The 23,870-nt window shown below is 48.8% G+C and overlaps 1 protein-coding gene across 1 annotated transcript; it reads right to left on the bottom strand.

Annotated features, from left to right (window-relative positions):
* Positions 1-91: 91 nt before the first annotated feature.
* Positions 92-23,576, bottom strand: NT5DC2 (5'-nucleotidase domain containing 2). Its single transcript, XM_050313309.1, has 14 exons — positions 23,280-23,576; positions 16,333-16,517; positions 15,498-15,572; positions 13,781-13,836; positions 12,023-12,116; positions 11,122-11,250; positions 8,208-8,268; positions 7,490-7,592; positions 6,913-7,014; positions 5,425-5,506; positions 3,488-3,574; positions 3,007-3,147; positions 2,723-2,787; positions 92-2,269 (listed from the first exon to the last, which is right to left on the bottom strand). The coding sequence occupies exons 1-14, from the start codon at positions 23,521-23,523 to the stop codon at positions 2,008-2,010; spliced, it is 1,686 nt and encodes a 561-aa protein (XP_050169266.1). The 5' UTR covers positions 23,524-23,576; the 3' UTR covers positions 92-2,007.
* Positions 23,577-23,870: the final 294 nt, after the last annotated feature.

The raw sequence follows: 23,870 nt of genomic DNA on the forward strand, positions 1-23,870 counted from the left end.
TACCCTCACTGCCCCATGGTCAGGTACGAATCAATGAGTCAGTTATCACCCCACGCGCCCCGTTTGCCCCCACAGTGAGCTGGTTAGTCAGTTAGTTACACATGCTGCAGATGTTTATTGAACTACACACTACACACAGCACAAAGAGAAATGCCACGTGCACCTACTACAGCTGTTTGATTAGAGCAGCCGTGTTAACAGTGATTGTCCAGGCCACTGAGTTGGGAGCAAGGCATCCTGAACGTCTGTGACGGGCTGGGGCTGGCACATGGCACAAAGACAGTGACAGACAAGAGGGGCCAGCCTGGCACAGCACCGGGGAGGAACGTGTGGGAACCTCTGTGTGTGTCTGTGTGTGTGACTCTCACTGGGGGTTGCTGACATGCCTTGTACTTCAGTGCCTTTCTTTGAGTCAGAGCTCCTGGCAGAGGGTCCTCCACACCAACCTGGTTCCTCTCCTTCTGCTGCCCCCACACTGACAACACCCAGCCCCTCCAGCAGATGCTGCAGCCCAGTGCTCACAAGCGCCAGGTGCTGCCCCCACGCTAATCCCCAGTCCCCCAAACCCACAGCCCTTTCCTGCTGCACAGACACACTCTGCAGTCACTCATTTCCTTGCCTGCTCACTACCAGACTCAGCACAAGAAGTGCCTCCATTCTCTGTTCCTTCTCTCCTTCCTGTCACCTCAACACCGATTGGCACTGTCACCCTTATTGCCATCTGCAAATGGTGCAGCAGTGAGGGGAGGAGCAGGAGGACCAGGCCAGCAAACATCTCCACTTCTTCATCCTACAGCCATCACTTCCCACACACTAACAATGTTCTCCTGTTTCCCAGGGCCAACCAGCATCAGAGTGGCACAAACTCTTAGCTAGTCTTTCCCACCTCAACTGCCCCTCTACCTCTCCCCAGTGCCGTGCCAGTCTGAAGGCTGTCCAGGACCAGCATAGCCCCAAGCCCACTTTCTGCACCTCATATCCTAAAGCAGCTCTCAAGTGCCTGAGCCTCCAGACTGTCACCCCTGTCCCATCCTAGATGCTCTGACATTGCTATTAGCACCTCTTTGCTCTTCCTCCTCCTGAGGAGGCACCACAGGGCTTTGCATGGCCACTCTACCCTTTCTGACCCACCACACCGAGCAGCACTTCACACCCAAGCCCTCCTTGGACAACCTCAACAGCCCCTCCCATCCACCTTAGGCCAGATCTCAGTGAACACAGGTGGAATGGCACCTCTGCTGCCAACCCTGAACCTTCCCTGAGGGGCTGAACACATCCCTCTGCAACTCACAACAGACCCCACCAACTGTCAAAATACTGATGTCACATGGCACCAAACCAAAAATACTGACAGTGCACAGCCTTAAACTCACTCACTTATTTTGAGACTCTGTGACCTACTCCTACCACCCAGGGCTTGCACATCCTGCACAGTTACCTAACAGTTCCCTACCAGAGCCCCCAGCTGGACAGACCAGTCTGGTGAGGAGGAGGAATGGGCTGAGGGCTGCTGATACCAGTTCTAGACAGGTAACACTGCTGATGCTTTGTCATCCATGATGGGCTTGCCTGGTTGGCAGCCCTGACTCCTCCCTGTCCCCTTGCGGAATGACTCACACTGCAGTGCCAGGACATTTGGGCAGCTACAGCCCTGCCACACCTTGTCACCCCTCCCTTGGGTTGCACTCACCGAGCGCTGGAGACGCGGGGCTGTGTTTGAGCCACTTCTCTGGGCACAGAGCAGGGAGAGGCTGTGTCCCACCACCATCACTGGTCCTCTAGCTCAGCTGCTCCCAGAGAGGGCTCCCTGCCAGAGAACAAGCACCCAGGCTCTGCGCAGCCTACAACGCACCTCAGAGAAAGGGATGGAGCCAGTGAAGGGAAAAAATAAACACACCATCTACACACATACGCAGGTGTTAAACGCCCTTTAGTGGTGGACAGAGGTGCTGCTACCGAGCGGCCCCACGACAGCCCGGCCGTGCTGCTGCCTGCAGTGCCTGCCCCTCACCGAATGTGCACCATCTCCTCCAGGAAGGGAGTTTTCATGCAGCCCGTGCAGAGCTGGTCCATCCAGAGCGGGGCCTCGTGCTGCAGGGGCGTGCGCCGGGGGTAGAAGGTGAAGTTCACGTCGTAGTTGAGCAGGCAGCTGATGGAGGCCATGTAGATGTCGGAGAACCGCACCAGCCGGCGAGAGAAGTATGTGGGGTTGTGGAAGGTGCGGAAGATGCTCCCAAACTGAGGGTTGAACAGGTTCTTTGTCAGTGACCTGAGAAGAAAGAGATGGTGCTCTGTAGATAAAACTGGTCACAGATTCTTCCCCTTCCACACCCTTTGCTCTGGGCCATCCCAGCCCCAGAAGCACTAGATCACACTAAGTACCCTCCCCTGCAGGTTGTGATGCAGACCAGTCCCTGTGCAGAGAGACTGGGATGAGTATTCAATGCACTCTTACTCTGCTTTGTTACCCTACCTGTTACAGCCAGTGCCAGGAGCTGCAGTAGCAGACAGCCCCTCCCAGCAATCCCCTTTCTCACTCTGCCTTCAAACCAGTCCACTCTCCCAGGCTCAGGACTGCAGTGCTGCATCCCACTCTGCCCCCCCACCAAGGCAAGTGGCACCAGAGAGGACCAGAGTCCAACAGCTGCAGCACCATTGTCCTCAAAGCAGGTTACAGAACAGGCCCTAAGAGACCTCATGAGTGAGGGGGGACAATGCTCACCTGATCTCCTGTCGTTCCTTCATCCACTCCAGCAATACTTGCTTCGACTCTGCATCCTGATACATCTGCAAAGACAGCAGCAGAACAACATACATCATTCCTGCAGGCTTCCTCACCTCCCCCAGTTTCCACTGTAACTCACAAACCCAGAGCCCACTGCACCAAGAGAAGGATATTTTTGAGAACCAAGCAAGATGGTACATCCCCTCATTCCCATGCTAAGCCCAAAATGCAGACTCAGAAGGCAGCACTTTACCTGTCCTGCTCAGCCAGGAGCTGTTTACCTGCATTCTCTCCAGCAGCCCTGTCAGAGCCTGCTGCCAGGTCAGGGAGTGCATGTACTGCTCTGTGTTTATGATCCGGATCTCTGTCTCCAGTTCAGGAACGATGGCTCCAGTCCTCCAGCCATGACGCAGCATGAGGTCCTGGAGGTCAGGGAGAAAAAACAACCATGAATTCAACATCAAGCCTGAAGGCCAAACACAACCCTGGTTCCTAGAAGAGTGGTCTTGTTCCCATTTTGGATTCTCAGGGGACAGCCACACATGGCCTGTGCCAGTAACAACCATCTCCTGGCCAGCAGGATCAGCTCTGTGGAGCACCTCGAAATGCGGTGCTTGCCTGTGCCTGTCAGAGCATGGGCAAGCTGCTGTGTCAGACCTAAGCACTCAGAGCAGGCCCTGCCTTATCTCCCACCCAGCTGCAGCCACAGCAGCCACACGGGCTTGCTCCCACCCCACTGCAGAGTGGAGACATTTCACTCACCGCAAGGTCACTGTACAGATGGTCACCAAAGTAGAGCACTTTGGACCCACGCCAGCCCGTCAGCCTCAGGAAATCAAAGAGGTTACCCTGCCAGGGACAGGAGTACAGAGAGAAACGTGGTTACATCTTACCACATGCAGCTGTGAGCACTCAGGGGTATCAGCCTGCTCCCTCCCCAACCATCTACAGCCAAAGGTTTCTGTCCTTGCTCACCTCACTTCACTTATGTGACAACCCCTCTGTACATTCCTCAGCTTTTCTCAGGCTACAGAAAAACTCTTTGCAAGAGTTTTTGCGAACAGGCAATTTGAGGGCACAGTAAGTCAAAACCTCCGATCCCTGATGTCCCGTTCGTGGGATACCCACAGCAAATGAATGCCATACAGCCATGCTCCAGGGGACAGGAACAGCTCAGGGGCCTACGGCAACACCACCACAACAGCAAGGTCCATGGCCACTAACATTTGCCAGAAAGAAGCATACTGTGGCACTCCAAGAAACCAAAAATCCTGGAGACCTGGTGGGCTACAGCTGGGATACACACTCTGTCACATCCCAACAACGTCGATGCAGTCAGATGAACGTCATGGCTGGAGGAGAACCAGAGAGGAAGAATAAAATCCTACTCCATCCCTCCTTCCTCATCTTTTCCCTTCCTCACTGCACCATTCACTTGGGTGAGCAACCTGTGGCCACAAGCCCACAAGTCAGGGTGGTCAAGAGCAGGATTTAATTCAGCAATAAACTCTAGAAAGAAAAAGCTGAGATGTGCCTTTTCTCCTGAGGGAGCTGCTAACCCACTGGGAATGAGCTATACTTGCATGTTCCCAGCTCCTGGCAGAGGATGGGACACTATCCCAACACTTTGGCAGACCCATGGGACAGGCCAGAGGCTTCCCAACAGCACTACTCAAGGACATGACCCACTTTTCTGCCACAGGTCAGGTACCAGCTACTTGACAATGATCTCACTGACAGTTACTTCCCGTGGGATTGGAGAGCTCACATAACCAAGAACAAACCGTCCTAAAGCCAGAGGCAACTTGTCTCAGGGGACAGACCAGCTGCAAGGACAACAACCCAGGCAGCAAGTTCACCAGAGTAGCAGCTCATCCTCCAGGAAGGGGAGTGTCAGGAGCCAGGCTTTGTGCCCCATTTGATGACTTTTGTGTCTCTATTCTATTATCCAAGTCCACCTTTTCCAATTTTATGGAGGACAATTTGGAGTGAGGAGTGGAAGATAACTGCATACACATTTAGAGAGCTGTGCCTTCTTAGTGTGCCTGAACTACCACACTCTTGGGAGCACCTCCAGGACATCGGAAGAGCTGAGGGAAAACTGCACTATTGGCCATGCTGGACAATGTCAGACCAGAGCTCCCAGGGTGAAGGTTTCTCTGTACCTGGGGGCAGGGGACATTCACTGACCCCTGCATGCAGAGGATGTTTCCCCACCACCCCATTTCACACAAACAGGGCAGCAGGAGGAAAAAACCCAGCCTGGCAAAGGTAACTCAGCACAGGTTCCCCTGGGCAGAAAGACAAGCACCCCACACCTTAAGTTACGTGGCCCTGCTCTGCCTTTCTCCCCTTGTCCCTGTCCCTCCATCCCTAATGCCAAGCCCATGCTGAGAGCATTCAGAGGGACAGTGTCCTACCAGGCCACTGCCCCCAGGCAGCACAGAGCCCAGAGCGTGGCTCTGACAAACACCCTCTAACTACACACATCCTCTGCTCAAGGACTTCTGGTTTTCACTTTGCAAAAAAAAGTGCCCTACAGAAGAACCCATCATTTTCCCTCACCCCGACCCAGCAGATTTTCCTGCTTTACAGTCATTTCCAGGCTTTTTCAAATATTTCCAAAACTGCAGGCATGTTGTAAGTCCCAACCATTTCAGACTCTTGCTTCACACCCCTTATGCACCCATTCACCTTACCTCTTTGTAGATCTTTCCCTTCTCCAGCTGGTTTATTTTGTCCCACTGCAGTGAGCCTTTATCATCCAGTTTTCGAAAAGGTCTGGGAAAAAAAGGGGGGAGATGTCAACTCCTTTTGATTTTTGGTGATTGTCACCCAGCAACCAGAACATTTGAATCAGGAAACTTGTTTACCTATGTAACAACTTGAAATAAAAGCTCTGCATGAGCTCTAAGTGACCTTCTGGTCCTTCTGAACTATTTTCTCAGGGGAACAGAAAGTGTGAAAGGAAATATCTTTTCAAAATGCTTCCACTGGCTGTAACCATTTCATGCCAAAATCCCCGACAACTCTTCTTTGCTTTTCACATACAGAGGGGAGGAAAATACTGACAGTAATGACTCCCTCTGCAATGCTAAGGCCAAGAAGGCTTTGCCCTGAATGACTTTGTGTCCTGTTCCAACCTGGCTATGCCCCAGCCCAACCAAGACCATGGAATGTCCTAATAGGATACAGCAAGTCTGCAGAGTGGATGGAAAGCAGTTCTCATGCTGATCTCAGCAGCTGACCCAAGCTGGCTCCTGCTATTCCTGAGGCCTCCCCATGACTTTCCATGGCCCACTACACGAGTGGATCTTAGGCACCAGGCAGCCATAGGTTTTATCTCCGAGAGGGCTGGATCATCATCGCTCCAGGCTGTGTTTGAAAGACTCTTCACCTGCAGCCCATGAAGAAAACCTTTACCAGGTTATAAAACAGCTTTATAAATCCATTCCATAGGTTTACTCCTCTTTGTGACAGTGGTCTGGGATACAGGGAGGAAAATACATACAACGGAAAGAACTGACTGATCCCTCAAGGGCAGTAATTTCTGGTCAGTCGTAAGTTGAAGCAACAAAGCAGACACAAGTTCCCAAAGCAAAGAATCCAAAGAGCAAAGTGAGGACAGCAGCCTGTCTATCAACTAGTCCCTTGGCAGCTCCTAACTGACCACAAAACCCAGCTGCCACGTACAAAGGCTTTCAGAGCTGCCAATTACCAAACAGCATGTATCCAGTAACTAAACAAAACCCCCAAAACCCTGAAAAAAAACCCACAACCCACACAGATAATTGCATGGGGAACAGGAAAAGGAAAGATTTTGTCACACTCTCTAGACCCAGAGCCAAGAAATGACCAGCTCTCATGTACACCATTCTACTTCTCTCTTCTTTCTGAAGATTTAAGTACATTATTGCCCCTAAAAATCTAAGTTAAACCCAGACCCTGAAAAAACTCCTGAGGATTAAACAGCCAGTTTAGAAGCACAGTTTCTGCTTGGCTCTACACAACCACTTATTCCCAGAGCAGCCAATTTTCTTCTTCCCAGAGAGAACCTGAGAGGGCAGCAGAAGGCTGGGTGCCTACTGAGCCTACATTATCTTAGCAAAGCACTGCTCTTTTGGAGGGCAGAAGGAGCTGTTTGTCCAGGGAGGGCCCCACGTGCAGCAGCACAGCCCCTCTCGTACTTCCTGCGGTCGGTGAAGAAGTTGGGCTTGTCCGCCTGCACGATGACCATGTCGAATAGGTCCCGCCAGTTCTTGCCAACCATGTGTTTCATTCCCTTGTCCCTAAGGGCAAAGGAACAGAAGAATTAACAGAGCCAGTTCTCTTTTCCACCCAACACCACATCTTTACAATGCTCTGTCTTAAATTTGTTCTCATTTCAGTAGCAGAGAAGAAAGCACAGAGATTTGTGCACCCCCCAAGGCTGTTTCATTGCATTGGAGTATTGATGTGCTTTGTTTCAAGCTGTTCCACCCTTTCTCCTGCACCATGGGAAGTCCAGGAAAGTCTGGGATGCAGCAAGAACTGTTAGAGCCAACACAGCCACAGCCTTGTATTTTCTTCCACAAGTGGGAGTCAGTGCTGTAGGGAGAGTGCAACACTGTTGCACTGTGGGGTAAAACATTCACCACAGCCGGTCCCCAGAGCGCTCCTCTGGCGATCGCCACAAAACCCTCCACACACAACTTCCAGGTGCCCCAAGGAGGGACTGCCCCGCACAGCTCTTGCTGAGCCTTGGTGTGCAGTAAAGGTACTCACACAAAGCTAAAGGGACTGTTTGTGATGAGGAAGAGTTTCTTCTTGTGGTTCACCAGGCGGTTCAGCACAGCGTAGATTTCATCCCCGTGCAGAATGTACTGTTCTATATCAGAACAAAACAGCAGCAATCGAATATTGTCATTACAAGTCATGATCACATTTGTGTAAAACCAAACCCAACCCAGCCCCTGTGCCACCAAGGATGCAAAAGGTCTGAGTTGGATCCACCTCCGGCAGGCAGGTAGTGAACCACCATGGTGACAAAATGGCCTTCCTCATCCCCATCCATCCCATCTAAAGAGAAAGACTGAGGAACTGAAAAGCCTGGCAAAAGAAAAGGGTTGATACCAAACTGTCAATGCACAGGCATGGCCGCTCCAGGCCATGTTGCTCCCAGAAGTGTCCTTTCTCCTGAATGACCAGGAAGTCTTCCCAGATGGTGCCTTTGCATGTTCACATCATGCCAAGGACCATCATCCCTTGCTTACAAGCTGAACACAGAAACATGAGCAGTGAGGTAGCTGTTTCCTTCAATAAAATAGATCCTCCACCTGCCCCTAAATGCCACTTGTTTCTGATGCCACTCTACCCCAGCTGCCTCTAGGCATGGCACAGTCAAGTATTTCAGTAAGTTCTGTGTTCCCCTGACTCCTGTGACTGTGTAGGGCCAACACAGCCATCTTACCCAAAACACGCACAGTATGAGTGTTTAACTCACCCAGATCTTTTTCAATCCATTTGTACATCACTCCTTTCACATGGACATCTCTAATTGCATCCTAAAGAAAAGGGCAGGGGAAAAAAAGTTTCAGTTTTACATCTGGCATTCCTGTTTCCCAGCATGCAAACTTCCTGTCACCTCTGAGGACCAAGAGTAACGATCCATCCCCTCCCTGCTGAATGAGCAAAAGCTGCATCAGTGCTAAGCAGCAGAGCTTGCCCAGCAAGGCTCACCAGCGTGCCAAAAGAAGGGCACAGTGGCTGGCTCAGCTGATGCAGTACAAGGGGGAGAAACCTCAAAACTTATCTCTGAAAGCACAAGTTCCTTCCAGCTCCTGCAAACCAGCACAGGTAAGCATACTGGTACCAAGGCAATACAGACTGTGCAAACCCAAACCATTCACTGTCCCACACTGGCTTTGCTGTCTCCCTATACCTATGGAAGCTCTGCCAAATGTGACCCAAAGGAGTGTGGCTGAGGCCAACAGCAGCAGGAGAGCTTTGATTCCAAAATGCTCCCCACAAGCCAAGGAGGGCCACAACTCCTGGCCCTGCGTGGCCACTGGGCACAGGCAGAGCAGAAGCTTCCACTAGAGGGTGGCACAAAACACAGCTGGGAGGGAGGCAAGTTAATACAGATGTTGTCAAGGGCATCCAAATATCCACTATTTTCCAGGCCAGAGGCCAAGATGCAACACATTTTTGGACACACCCAACTGAGATTGTGCCCAAGTCTCCATCCAACGAGATACACAAGACACACGAAATCATTTCCAGAGCAGCAACACAGTTTGCAGTGTTTGCACATGCAAATGCTTGTTTTAACAGTGCTGGTTTCATCCCTGACAATTTATAGAGGTAAACAAATGCTGCCTTTCCCCAGGACCTTTAAATCCCTGTTACACTCTGTGTGCCCCTTTGGGAGTTGCCCTTTCAGACTGGAGTCCTACACAGGCCACTGACATCGCTACACACTTGCCCACACCACCACACAGTCACCTGCTAGTGCTGCTGAAACCTGCTTGTGACTCCAAAAATCATTTCCTGCAAAGCTGCAAGAGAACCAGAGTTTACATCCCCTTAGATAGGGATGATGGAGGAGGAGGCATTAGCACTTCAAAGGGGAGTTTTAGGAGCCTCTTTCCACCATGTGGACTTGAATGGTAAAAAGACAGAGGTCACATCTCATTGCTTTATTGGAAGGAATCTGAACAAAGAGCAAGAGCTCTAACAAGGAAACAACTTTCTCTTAAGCAGCACTGGCACTAAAAGCAAGCAGTGCTTTGGATTTGTGTTAAAACCACCCTCACAGAGGAGAAAAATTCAAATCTGCTCTTTCCCTAAACCCTTGCCTCTCATAAAGCAAAAGAAGGAGAAAAAAAGAAAAAGGAAGATCTATAAGGTTCTTGCAGGTAAAATCTTGGTAGCCTTGGGAGGTGTCAAACAGGGCTCCAATAAACTCCTCCAAAGGGAAGCAGGGTAAACTCTGTGTTCTTACTTTAAAATATGAAGCGACCAAACTGGTGTGACAGGACTACCTGGATTACATGTCAGCCTTTCCACTGCCGCAGGGTCTGCCCTTTTGACTCAGCACAGTGTCTGCAGCACCTCTCCAAACACACAGCCCTGCATCAGCAGTACCACTGAGAGGTACTGAGGGCGTCAGGTTTAGACACGTTGTAACCCACTGTGAGTCACTGCTGTACTGAGAGCTGGGGCTGTGCAAGTTCTCTGGACACCTGTTATAGGCACAGAGGGGTCTCTGTGCTCATGTCCACAAAGAAGTCTGAGGTGCTGAGCACGCCATTTGCCCTGTACTGAGCATGTATTAGGCTGTAGCAACTGCCCCCCTGTCCTCTAGATTTCAATTAGAAACACGTCCATTTTGACCTCAAAAGAAGGTTCAGAAGACACTCTTCCCAAAAAGCCTCAGGATTCAGCTGTGTCCCCTCTTCCCATTTTCCCCACCCTGAGAGCAAAAACAACAACCAACACCCCAGAACCACGGTAAGGTCTTGTGGGAAATGGGCTGGCACGCTGCTATCAGGCACCCACAGAAGGTCAGAACACAAGCTGCAATCCCAGGCTGCAGCCCTGCTGACAGGTGGATCCTTATCACAAAAGCAGCAGCACAGACATGGAGCTCCATCTCCCTCACAGGACTGAACAGCCAGTGGATGAGCCTAAGCTTCCCTTAAGGCACAAATCAAAAACCCTTCTCCATGGAAAAAGGAATGCAATAAGGCTTGGGAGATGTGTTGTCTGTCAGCATAAGTCACCCAGAGCAGCAATCTCAAGCACTTACATCTTGTCTGCAGCATTAGCTAAGAAGTCAGACAGTCTCCCCTAACAATGGTGATAATCCCACAGAGCCCTTTTGAAGTGCCACTTAGCACCTTGGAGTAAATGACTCATGAAAGCAACAGTCACCCATTGAAAAACATCCCCAAAGGACCAGACTACTCTGCAAAGTGAAGAAGTAGATTCTCAGAGCAAGGAAAGAGAGTTGTTTCACAACAATCACTGTATAAAGTAAGCTGTTTGGTACATGATCAGACCAAGCTTCTTTGAAAAATGAGATACTAAGAGGAAAACACAGTTTAAAAGTCTGCAGAACCTGAAAACTTTTTACACAAGCTTTGTGACTTATTTCCCATGGAAGGACCTTCAACCTAGCCAGCCTAGGCACTCCTGCACAAGATAGTGTACAGCAACACCAACTCTGGGGTACAGACAGAAACCAAACATGCCCTGAAAACACAGCTTTGAATATTCCCTGGTAATGCTTTGATCTAAATGGACAACAGTGCTGTCATATCAGGCTGCTCAGTACCAGCCCCTTAGGTTTGGGTGCTGCAGAGCTCACAGCTCTGGTGTGGTATGAGCTGTGGGACAGCTGACATTTTACTTACAGATATGTCCTTGTAGAGATGCACCTGGTCAAACTCAATGCCGTGAGTTATGAAGTAATCAATGACTGAAGAGAGCAGTGTCATCTCAGGAAGAGAAAAAATGTCCATAAACTGCTTAAGTGATGGGCCCTGGAAAGCAAAAAATTAAAGAGACACGTTAAAACCAAAAATACTTCAGACTTCACACAGCAGGCTCACAGGCGTATTACCAGAGGAAGCGTGCCCTTCTCCTTCCAGCTTCCCTCAGGGCAACAAAGGGCAAGAGACAAAGCAGCTCTGAGGGAAAGGGATGTGAAGGCCCCGCTTGCCCAGTGCACCACAGCAGACACTGCAGGAAGAAAAGTCTCTCCTGACTTCCTCTAGTTCAGGCAATTAAAGGATTCCTACAGCTCCTGCAGGCAGAACGTCAATACCTTACTATCCTCAACACTCATGGACACCAACCCTATGAATAATACCCACTGAGGAGGCCTGAAGGCTGTGGAGGGGGATCCCTTTCAGACCCAAAGGGAGGAAGGCATTGCAGCACCCTGCTGCTACACACAGACCCGCTCCACACAGCTTGCTGCAAACACCAGCACTGCAGGCTGCCCTGCTAGCTTGGGAGCCAAATTTGGCCATGGAAGAAGCAGGGAACATCTCCCTATCAGTCTTCAAAGCCATTCAGCTCTAGGCCAACAGCCCTGGTGTTTAGGAAAGCTTTGCAGATGTCTTTCAGATGCTAAACTGCTAAATAACCTCTGGGGCATATTCCCACTAGAACAAAAGCACACACTGCAGCTCTCTAGGGACCCAGCCTTTCCAAGGGAGGCTGGAGTCGTTTACATGTGCCTACATCTCACTGTTTTCCAAGCTGTTAAAGAGCTGCTGCTGCATCACAGCAGCCAAGGGCTTACAATACCTTGCCATAGAAGTCACTCATCTGGTACAGGGGGATGTGCTGTGTCCCACCGTAGAGTTCGATCACCTCTTCATCAGGCACCGGTTTGAGCCCTCTAGACACAAACAAAACAACAGCTGTCAGTAATGCCCAGACTAGAAACTGCACAGAACAAGAATATGGGAAAAATGGGCTCTTTTCTAAACCTCACAAATTCCCCTTGCACAAAAGAGACAGAGAGCCTGACAGCTCTTAAGATTTACATAAAATCTTTCCCAAGACATTCTTCAGATATCTTGTTTGCTCCTTCTAATTAATTAAGGGGCTTTATCCACATTCCAACAGAGAATCCAGCCAGAGACTTCTCTCTGTCTGCTGTTAATCTGCTGATGGGACTGCCCCACCAAATCGGCCCCACCACCCGACTGTGACAGCCCCAGGTAACTGTAGGTGTGGAGATGTTGTTTCTATGAGGTTTATCACCGTTAAATGAAAAGGTGCAGGAAAAGGGCTTTCTGAAAAAGGGGTTTCCTTCTTACTCAGCTTTCCCAAGCAAAACATCAGGTTATCTGACTGCTGCAGGTTTTGCCTCTTGCACAATTTTTGATGGCTGTTTGTTCAAGCAGTCAGGAACTTTCCCTTTCTCCTTTCCTACTCAGTTATGGTACAGCCTCTGAGAAATTAAATGTTGCCTCAGTTGTGCTCAAAAGCAAAGGACAGTTTAGGAAAAGGACACTCCAAGAAGGATAGTTACAAAAGGACACTAGGGTAAAAAAAAAAAAAGCTTAAATGTGTTTTCACTAAAAATCTCTTTATGACACTGCAGTAAAATATGGGGCAGTACAAACCCCCTGCTCCCCCCACCCCCCAAACTGGGACTCAAAGAAGCCAATTCTCTCTGATTATGAAACTCCCTTCTTAATATTCTTAGAGTGTTTACTGTAACTGAAGCTTAACAGCAAAAGGGCAGAGATCAAGAAAAAAACCCACACTGCCTTCCATGCTTAGGAAATACACCACAGGATTTACAGGAGCTTTGCTGCTGATATCTATAAATCACTACTTCTAACACACCAACCCCTCTCCTCTTTGGGACAAAGAGTTTTCCCAGTCTCCACTCCCACAACTCTTTGAAGAAAAGTTTCCTCTGGACTGTTTTAGCCACTTATTCCAAAGCACACCCAGTTCTCCTTGGAGAACAACAAAGGAGAATGAAAAATAGGACAACCAGGCCTTAAAGTGAGCCCGATTGTGATGCATTATTACTTTATGGACACGTCTGCATTGCTTTGAGATGTAATTTGCAGATCCAGACCACTGTCCAAGGCTCAGCAGAGCACTGCTGGGATACATTCCTGCCTGGAGCAGACAGGCCCGTGTGTGATCCACGTGCTGAGGAGTCCTTTCCTAGTGGTGCTGTCTGCTCCCAGGTGCTCACCCAGCCCCGCTGCTGCTGCTGCTGCAGCTCAGACACCTCGCAGAGTACGTGACCAGATGTGTCATTAACCATTACAAACAGCTCCAGATCTTCCCACCCACACTTGGCTTCAAATGCTTGAGAAAAAATAACTCCCTGCAATTATATGCCAGGTAAGCATTTGAAGCAAGCACAAACAGGATAAGCCAGACAAGACTGTGCTCTGCTCAGAAAAAAAACCAAAAAAACCACCAACAAAAAAACCCCAAAAACCCAACATATGCCATGAACATACACTCAGATGTAGAAATCCACCTTTGCATATATGGGCATTTAGAAAATGATTTTCAGAACTGACAGACCTATATGCTGTCCCCAGCTGGACATAATGGAAAGCATCGATCTTCATGAGAAGACTCTGTGGTAAGGGAGAGATATTTACTGTTAGAATTGGGTTACTGTCAGAGTTAACACTGAAATCTTATTAAGGTTTAAAGTTCCACACGAATGAGGTTTAGAAAATAAAATGCAATTTGAGCATCCCACATCTTGTGTACTTTGGGCAGCACTTACTCTCCAGCTACTTTTACACACAGTTACTATTAGGGTGACTTTTTACTGGCCTCTCTGGCAAAAGACCATCTTTTTATGAGCCAAAGTCTGTTACACTCCACTTTGTGGACAGAGATGCAGTTTAAAACAGGGGGAAAAATGTTTCTGTGACTCAGGACAGCCTCTTCTTATCTCCCTTTCAGGAGCACACACATTCCAAAGGAGCTTTGTGTGCACATGAGATCTATTTCTCCTGACATTAATCTTCAGCAGAACTAAGTGGGCAAGTTTTGGTTTAGAGCACAGCTGTGCTCCTGTCATTTTCTTCACACAAGAGCTCTCCCCTCACCTCACCCCCTCCCCAGGAGACACTACAGCAAAGATGTTCAGGAGCACATCAGCCTGGTAACATCAGAGCTTTCTTTGCATTTTTGGTATCAGACTCCCCTATTCATGAGTCATCCCTTCTCCTCCATCCATCGTTCTGAAGCTGTAACACAGGTCCTTGGGCATGGAAAGCACCTCACACTAAACCCACATCACTCTGCATCTTGCATAAGAACACACATCAAACTTCTTTCATCAGGAAACCATATCAGTGCAGCTTGTTACACTGTGGGCAGACCTCCCAGTAATTTGTGGAGTGCAGGCACATACACTGAAGTTTTACTTTACTGGCACTACCCAGATTTTTGGGTGTTTTTGCAAACTCTGATCCTGAGAAAAGGGTCCTCACCTTCTGCTCCCTCAGAGGGCCCTGTGCTTTGCCAGGCCACTCGCCTGTGTTCCTCTGATATACTGGCCAGAGATTTAAACAAAGAACCTTCTGTTTCTCACACATCTACCTCTTATTTGTAAAGCCAGAGGCACAAGAAAAACCTACTACAGTGAAGCAGCTTTGCTGTGCTCCCACCTGAGTGCCCGATTGCAGCAGCCAGCACGGCATCAGTGGGCATGAGGCTTTCAGGGAGTCAGTCCAAAGCACTGGAAAGGGTTAAAGCTACTGCCTGCACTCTGCTTGCCCGTGCTCCTAAGAAGCATGCATCTCAAGTAGCCTGGGTCTTATTCCAGGCAGTCCTATTATTCAGGGTGGGGGGTGGGGAAGGCTTCCCAAAGCATTCTTCTGACAAGTCATTTCTATTATTAGAGTCAGACATTATGCCCCTGCTCCTGGCAAGTACTTGTAGATGCAAGATTGAGTTTTGTTGTTCAAATTTCCTGAAAGACAGAAACGATCACACAAACAAGCTCGGTTTTCTATTAATTAGCCCCTGGAATTAAATGACTTTTAAATTGGCAAGGCTTTTTACCACAGGCCTTTGCTAAAATGTCCCATTCTGCCAGAGGCCAGGCAAGTACAAAAGACATCTTTCCCTTGGGAAGAACCCGTGCAAGGAAAAGCACAGCCACCCGAACTCACTGGTAATTTGGTGATGGATGTTACTGCAAGCAATGACAGAAAGTATCTCCACTAAAAACACAGCAATGGAAGACAAAGCCCAGGAGAGTGAACTTTGTACAGCTTACCTTTTGTACATCGTAGTGAAGCCCACGAATGGCAAACCCTGGAATGTAGTCATACTTTGCAAGCCCTTCTGGATACTGGGAAGACAAACAGCAATATCCTTAGAGCAAAGGCACTGGGTAATCAACAAAATCATTTCACCTGTTGAGCTGGCCTGGTCCTACTAGTCATCTCACCCTAGGCATAAACTGACCAAGGAACAGGTGTGCTTCCTTCTGCCCCTTCAACAAAGAAAGGGGGTGAATAAAGAGAGACATAAAGGATCAGGATCCCCAAAGCTCATTTCTCTCCTGTAGGGGACACTAGTGAAAAAATCAGATTCACTCAGGCAGTGAGGATGCTTCTGCTAAGCTCCACTCAGTGCATATATTTGGCACAGAAAAACATGATGAGAAAAAACCACACAGAACAGTCACCTATTGCAAACAGGGTGTCTGCCCTGGGACATGCTGTAGAGTGTCATCCACATCAACCTGCACGTGTCAAGTCCTGTACAGCTCCGGTGTTGGCCCATGGTTCACGTTTATCCACAGTGTGTACCTCGAACCAGCAACTCCATAGGCATTATTTCCATAGCCAAGTAAAACTGACCAGACCTTTTTTAGACTAAGGTTCCCACTCCATATTTATAAAACCTCAGGAATGTACAGCACGGTAAATTGTCTCAAAGGAAATGAATTCCATGGACAGAGAAAGTTTTCTGCAATCAGACACCGTGAAACATGAAATTTATCTCAATAAAACACAATTGACACGTGTGCACAATGCGTGCACAATCATGTCTGGGGCACAGCAAAGACAGCAGCAAGTTTAATCGAGTGGAAATTCTTTCATTACCTTGAATTGTTCTATTAGGATGTCTCTGGCAGTGTTGAAAATCATGGAGTGTAGTAAATTAGAGTACTGTGCTAATGTGTAATCGTAGTCGAAGCCATAGATCTCCACATCTCCCAGGCTGATCTCATTGTTAGCGTAGATAGCGGCGGGGTTGAGGAGATTGCACACTCCTGGTGGAAGGAGATCTAAGGGAAGGGAAAGGGGAGAGGTTGGAGAAACGGAGAGGATCACTGAAATTTAGACTTTTTGTCCTTGCCCTGACAGCAGCTGGAAATACCACACAGCAGCAGCAGAGGAGCACAGAGCTGCTGCCGAAGGCTGCTGTTAACTCAAATAATCCTGCCCGTGAAAAAACACACTGTGAAACCTCTGGCAAACCTCTGGCTGCATCTGGAGATGATGCTCTCTATCCACTTGCACAGTAAGACTGACCTTTTATGTCAGGAAGCTGCAAAACAATGTCCCCTGGTCTCTGGCCTCCATGAAGCAAAGCAGAGCCGAGGTTTTGAAGTGTCAGATTCCTGGCTGGGAGCAGCTGCAGTTTGAGCGGGTTCACAACTGTGAGAGGTGGCTGTGACACATCACCAGGAGAACACACCCCTCACTCAGGACTCAGCAAGCAAACAGCCCAACTCTCCTCTCTGGGAAATCTAGATTACTCCAAACGAGAAACTCTGAGGTTTGTTTTTCGGCACTTTTTGTTTCTCTCAGAAGCATCCAGACTTCACAGGGAAATGCTGCAAGTGCCATTAGTGCTTTTTAATTTTTTTTTTATTGACTAACACGATAAAACAAGGTTTTGTACAAACAAAATGTGTTGTACAACAACACGTAAAAAAACCAAACAACCCACAGGCTCTTGGAGCACTAATACTGATAGCAACAAGTTATCTGCTGTCCTCTGATAAACAGCTGTGGAAACAGCTCAGCCTGTGGTTTGTCAAAACAGGGTTACTGTTCGAGATGCTTGGGAAGAACACTTTGCTCCCCAGACCACTGGGAAAATGGGGTTAAGTGACCAAGCAGCTGAACTACCTGTATATCCCTTTCCAGAGCTAGCCCAGAGGAGAGCTTTAGCTCCACTGCAATGGGAGAGGCAGGAACAGAGCCTTCCCACTGCACAAGAGCTGCCCACTGCAAGATGAGAGTCAGCAATAAAAACAGTTCCCTGGGGCAGTTGCCTGGTCACAACCACACTGGGGGATGGAGGGGAAGGAGGCATTTCCTCCCTGCTCAAAGAAGGGTAATTTTCTCTTTGAATGATAGGAAAAGTCCAGACATCTTCCAGGTCCTACACAGCATCAGTGGGTAGGATTTTTTTTATTTTTCCTACCTTAACTTTTGGCTTTTAACAAGAATCCCTGTGCCGGTTCTTTAGTGCTTCCTTGCTATAAAATCAAGTTTCATCTGAATGTAGGATAAAAAATAGATTATTAGAAAGAGATACCAGCCATTCCCAATAAAGACTTTGTCTGGAATTATAAGGGAATTGAGACAAATGTCCAAAATACATTTGTGAGCACTAATTCAGAGAGGTAACCAAAGAAACAGGATTCAAATATATCATAATATTTATTTTTCAGGGGAAAACAAATGGGTATGTTACAAAACACAGCCATCCCTCTCTCCTAACTCACTTCATTTGGCCTTCAAATGCAATTCAGCAGATCAACTGGAGAGGAATCACTAGAAAATAAAGCAGTGTATTAAGGCAGGACTGACTTACTGGCTACACTTTGGGAACAAAAGCTCTCTTTGAGTGGCTCCGATGGTGGCAAAGTTCCTGGAAGAGGCTGAAGAGAGTGGATACAATCTCAGTATTTTCCACTGGGATTTTAAACGATGGGAAATGTAAATAGGATTCAGATGATCACAACTTTCATCATAAATGCTCTTTGCACCATAAACAAACAGAGCTCCACTTCCTGTCCTCACCTCCAGATAACTTGTGGGAAGACCTTTTTCCAAGCATATGCTGGGATTTGCAGGGTGTTATTTTTCTTCCTCACAAGGAAAATGATGGCACAACCCCAATCACATCTCAGGGCAAATGTGCAGGGATTTCCTCTTCTAATGAAAAAACTTTGTGCAACAAATGCACTCGCTGCTACAGCATCCCTACACAGAGGTCAAGCTCTTCCACCATTCCCCTTCTCTAACAGGTTCAGGACAACACAGTTTGACAGTGGGAGAGCAGCACAAAACACCATTGCCTGAACCCCACCTCTTCTTTCACAGAAGACATAAGAACCTTCTGGATTCAGTCACACATGTCAGCCACAACTTTTGCAAAAACCCCATCAGGAAAAGCCTGATCTCCTAGAAAGAAGGAAAGCTCTGAGTTTCACTCTAGGGATTCATGCTGCACATTGTGAATGTCCATTTGGAGCATCCCCCTCACCAGAGCTGCAGGTGTCCATCTCCCTTTAAGCCCATCCAGCCTCCAAGCAGGTTCCAGCTAGCACAGGGCAGAGGCAGGAGCTGGGAGCACAGGCAAAATCAGCTTCAATACAAAAGCCCAAATTTGCCTGGGGTTTACTAAGACAGGTTTCAAGGAGCTTGGTTTAAGTGTGGGTTTGGTTTGGTTTTTCGTGGTGGTTTTTTTTGTTTGGTTGTTGTTTTTTATTTTTCAAGATAACCACCTGTGTGGTTACCGATCCCGAGTGCTTAATCAAGTCCTGGGCTGCAGACTTGGGCGCTGCTGCTCTGCTGACATCCCGCACGTAATCTGCCAGGGATCTTTGTCTCAGATTTCCTGGCAATTGTCAAATCAAAACAAACAGACACCCTCCAGAAGCTCATGAAGATGCCTTTTTCCAAGAACGACTGCTTTGGCTTTTCCTCTGCCAAGGCACCATAACAGATCGCTGGACAGATATGAGAAATTACAGCAAGGAAAAAAAAAAACCACAACACAAGACAAAAATGAAAACCAGTTTTGGATATTAAAAAAGAATAATAATCCCAACTACTCTTTCCATCTGGGTCCTAGCAGGAAAGGCAGACAGTATCACAGTTAGTCACTGTCTACTCAGCACTTCACCCAGGAAGTGTGACTGAGGGGAGAACCGGCGGGAGCACATCTGAGGGCAGTGGGGGAAAGCAGCTCCTGCAACAGATGCAGCCCCAGGAATCTGCCCACTTGCACAATTTGCTCTGGTTTGCAGCTCTGACGGTTTGAAGGGAAGTGTCTGCATGTCCAGGGCACACGGTGAAACTCTGCAACAAAGGCGGACCACGAGAACGCCTGTTTGGTCTCGTGCATCTTTTACACCCGGGTGTAAATGCAAGGTAAACATGAAACAGCCCCTTCATTTTACCACTGTGAGAACCTGGACAGCTGCTGAAATCGACTGTCTGCACCAGAGCACAAGTGCCTCTTCCCAGGCAATAGCCCACATTGTTAGAAAGCAATAACACTCGAGCCCCAACGTGAGAGCAGAGATGGAAACAAAAGCAGGTAATTAGTTGTGAGCAACGACTACAGACACCATATGGCCCCTTCCGATGTGACAAACTCTCTGGGCAGGAGGTGCAAGGCACGTCTCCTGCTTTTCTGAGCTCCCAGGGTACCAAAAGCATCCTGCAGGAAATGCTGCTTTTCTCTCAGCTTCAGGCCCAGCATGTTAGTGAGGAATAATTCATAAATAAGGCAACTCACACCAGTTTCTCACACCCTTTGCACTCACAGAGGTCCAACACGGCAGAAATCGGCACTAATTTCTTTGTAAGACAAGCAATAAAAGGATACTGAAAGCAGATGGCCACCATCCTTCATACCCTCAATGAATTAAAAAGTTTCCCTTGCTCACAGTGACTTGCTTTCTAAAGACAACCTGCCAGTTTTTCTCCTTTCCAAGAACCTCTTTATCCCTCTGAAGTGTTGTTTGTGCCATTTCCTGCAAAGCACTCCAACCAGCCCAAGTAGCTACTTCTACCAATAGGATAGGAAGAGGAAAATATTACTTAAAGAACCTTAAATGGCAGAGGAAGCATATTTAAAAAGTGCTGAAAATTACTTTTGGGCACAGTCTTGAATTTATGCCATTATAACTAAATATTTTGGGATTTCTTGCCAATGAAATCTACACAAACTAAAGGCAATATTAAAAAATACCATTTCATTACAAAATGTCATCTTAAAAATGCACAAAGGCACTAGACAAATATTATAATAGGTCTTTGCAAGAAAAGACAATTACACTTAAGAAAGCAGAATTAGGAAGTTAGCAGCTAGTCACTTTTCCAGTTCTGGCTGCTCTCAAGTTCAACTGTGCTCAGGCTTGTCATGCAATAAGTCTGCAGTTATTGTAAAGGTTCTTTAGGAAAGCTGAGGTATTGTAGCCATGTTAACAGGTTCGAAAGACCTAAAAAAACCAAACACACTTGCTTACAGCTAAATCCTCACTGGTTTGGCAATCCCATTCAGTTTCAGGATTGGATGTTTCCTAGATTGCAAAACTTCAAAAGCTTAATGAGAGCTTATTGGCCTTCCCTAACACTTATCAGATCAGAAAACAGCGAGTCTTGCTCAACACCAACCCCTGTGATAAATGAGATTGTACTTTTCCTTTTGCCAGAGAAAAGGAAAAAAAAAAAAAACAAAAGCACATTAAATGAAAATAGGAGCCTCAAATTTTTGCAGGTAACAAAATCTGGTCCTAAGAGTCAGTGTGGCAAAGGTTAGGGGGGCTGATGAACAGAACTGGCTTCTCCTGAGCTCAGGGGAGATTTTACCTCAGTGACACCTTTTGTGTTGCAATGTTGTTCTATCATTTCCATCACCCCCCTCGAGCCTGACAGAGCACAGACATGTTTGTACAAAGTTGAGAACTTCTCATGCCTCCTTTGCTCTTGGCCACCAAATCTGCACCAGCACTGAGCTTTCCTGCACAGAAGCTCATCCTGCACATCCAGCCCTGTCCAACTCCGTCAGCGTTTATCATTGCAATCCCCTCAGCAAAAATACAACAGTGCTCTATAAATCTGGTCCTGAGCAAGGGCTGCTTTGAAAACATCATAAACTCTCCTGGCAGAGACCTCTCTCCACACCAACAGCAATAACTAACAACACAGGACAAAGGACTTCACAAAGGGGAGTTTCCGAGAGGGAAGGAGAAGGTGGCACCACCAGAGTCTGCCCAGATTCAATGCTGAGTCCTGAGAAGAGGTGATGTTTTCAAATGCATACCCCAAGCACAGAGAGTTGCTTTTACATCGAGATAGAAATCAAGCACAAAGGAACAGGCTGATGCCACACTTTGCACAACTGTTTAGTCATCAAAGCAACATTTAAAACCAACTTCGACCATCTCTGTCTCTTCCTGACAAGACTTGACACAATCTTGACATTTTGGTTTGGGGAGCTATTCTTTAAAACAACGAGGACCTTCTTATTTAACACATGTAACGGCTACCTGAAGGTTTGTAAAGAGTCTACTCTGTAGCACTTGGGCTACTTCACTCGACTTCACTTTGCATTTCTTCCAGCTGCTTAGTTCTCCACCTCAAGTAATAACTGTATCTCCTGAGTCCCAACAGAGTTATGGGAACACAAACTTCATGATCTGTCACATAGTAAACCAAGCATTTTGCCAAGAGACCACGGCACAGACTATCAACACATCTGCATTTATGGTTTCAATGCCATTATGGAAAAGAAAAAGATGCCTTTGAGGATATTAAGGTCCAAGCAGCACTACAAGTACTGCAAGCTGAAATTTCTTTCAAGCACTGGGGCTAAAATCCCAACTCGATCTTGGAGCAGGGTATTAACAAAGCTACAGTCCCCTGTCAGCACCTCTACTGCCTTCAGTGCACCGGGAAAGGAGCTGTCGTCCTGCAACAGCTGGAATGCAGCAGGCTGAGCACCCAAGGGATCAGCGGCCAATTCCTTTACATTTGTGCATCATGAAGGACTTGAGATTTTATGTCAAATCCCATGTACTGGAAGGTGGGGGAGGAAGGAATGACAGACCTTGCCAGTCTCAGAGCAAGGAGACAGCTCTTCCAGATGCCTCCCTCCGGCTGCCGTCCTTATCCCAGCCCTTAGATAAACAAAGGCTAACGCAGGGCTAGTGAGCAGCAGGCACGAACTCACACTTCCTAGTCCTCTACAGTGCTTACCTTCAGCATTCCAAGAATCAAGAAACCAACAGGAAAAGGTTCCCTGCCCTTATGCCAAGAAAGCTGTTTTTAGGGTAATTTAATACAGAGGAGGTCTCCTGCTGCTGCCAAAGAGACCGCAAGCCCGTTTTACACACAGGCAGATTTGGCAAATGGTCTGAGCTTTCTCTCGCTTGGCAAGATCTCAAAGTACCCGACAGAGCCAGGTAACTTCTTGGTCGGAGGAGAAGAAACACGTAGGCACTCATGAGTAAAAGGTGTGTCCCAGCTGGAACACAAACTGAGCTCAGGACCAGGGGGATATCCCAGGAGCTGTAGCATCAGTCCTGTCCACATTCACCTTTGTGCCAGAGGCGAGTTGGACTCACCCCTTCAGTCAGCATCCCTGCCCATTTATCCAAGTCCAGCTACGATCCTGTATGCCGACAAGGTCAAACTGGAGAAAAAGGCAACAATCCCTTCATTCAGACCATTTGCAATGGCAATACCCGCGTTAAGGAGGCCAGTTGTGAACAACCCCCCACACTCTGCGTGTCCTGACAGGCTGAGACCAGCCGGGGGATGTGCACAGAGGGAAGCCCGGGATGGCGAGAGGAAGATCAAGACCAGGTTTCAACTAAATAAAACCATCCCGGCGAGCCGCGGGCGATGGAGGTGTGGATGGATGGATCGATGGCATGGCCGGCGTGGAGGCTCCTGACCCGGCAGCTGCACAGCCACGGGCACATCCCGGGAAAGGCACCGAGATGCAAAGAGGAGGAGGAGGGGGTAGGGAAAGACGGGAAAAGGCCGGTCCCGGCGGGACGTGGCAGCCCCCTTACCATAGACCAGCTTTTTCATCTCGTGGTACCTGGCCCACAGGTAAGTCTTGGTGTCGGCGCCCTCGGCCGGGGCGGGCTGGCCGCCGGGTCTGCCGGGGGCCGCCGGCTGCTGCTCGCGGGGCTGCCCGTGCCCGCCGTCCGCCGTGGCTTTGTGGCGGCAGCTCTGGCACGACACGGCCACGGCGAGGAGCCGGGGGGCCGCGCCGACGCCCCTCCGCAGCGCCGCCGAGCCCAGCGCCGCCATGGCCCCGCCGGACGCCGCGGCCTCGGGGGCACCCGCACGGCCGGCGCTGCTCCGCTCCGCTCTGCTCTGCTCCGATCCGCTCCGCTGCCCGGCCCGCGGCGGCACCGCCGGGCGGCCAATCGGCGGAGCGAGGGGCCGGGCCGCGGCAAGACCCGCCCTGAGAGGGGCCGTGTCGGTGCTGGGAGGGCGGGCGGAGCTCAGTGGGAGTCGCGGCGGGACCGGGCCGGGGAGGGGCGGCGGGGCGGGCGGAAATCCCTCATGGGGATCCCTTCACGGGGTCCATCCCGGGGCCCCTCACCGGGTCCCCTCACGGGGATCCCCTCTGGGGTCCATCCCGGGGCCCCTTC

Source organism: Myiozetetes cayanensis, unplaced genomic scaffold, assembly GCF_022539395.1.
Source record: "Myiozetetes cayanensis isolate MyiCay16 unplaced genomic scaffold, myiCay2020 scf18, whole genome shotgun sequence".
NCBI lineage: Eukaryota > Metazoa > Chordata > Aves > Passeriformes > Tyrannidae > Myiozetetes > Myiozetetes cayanensis.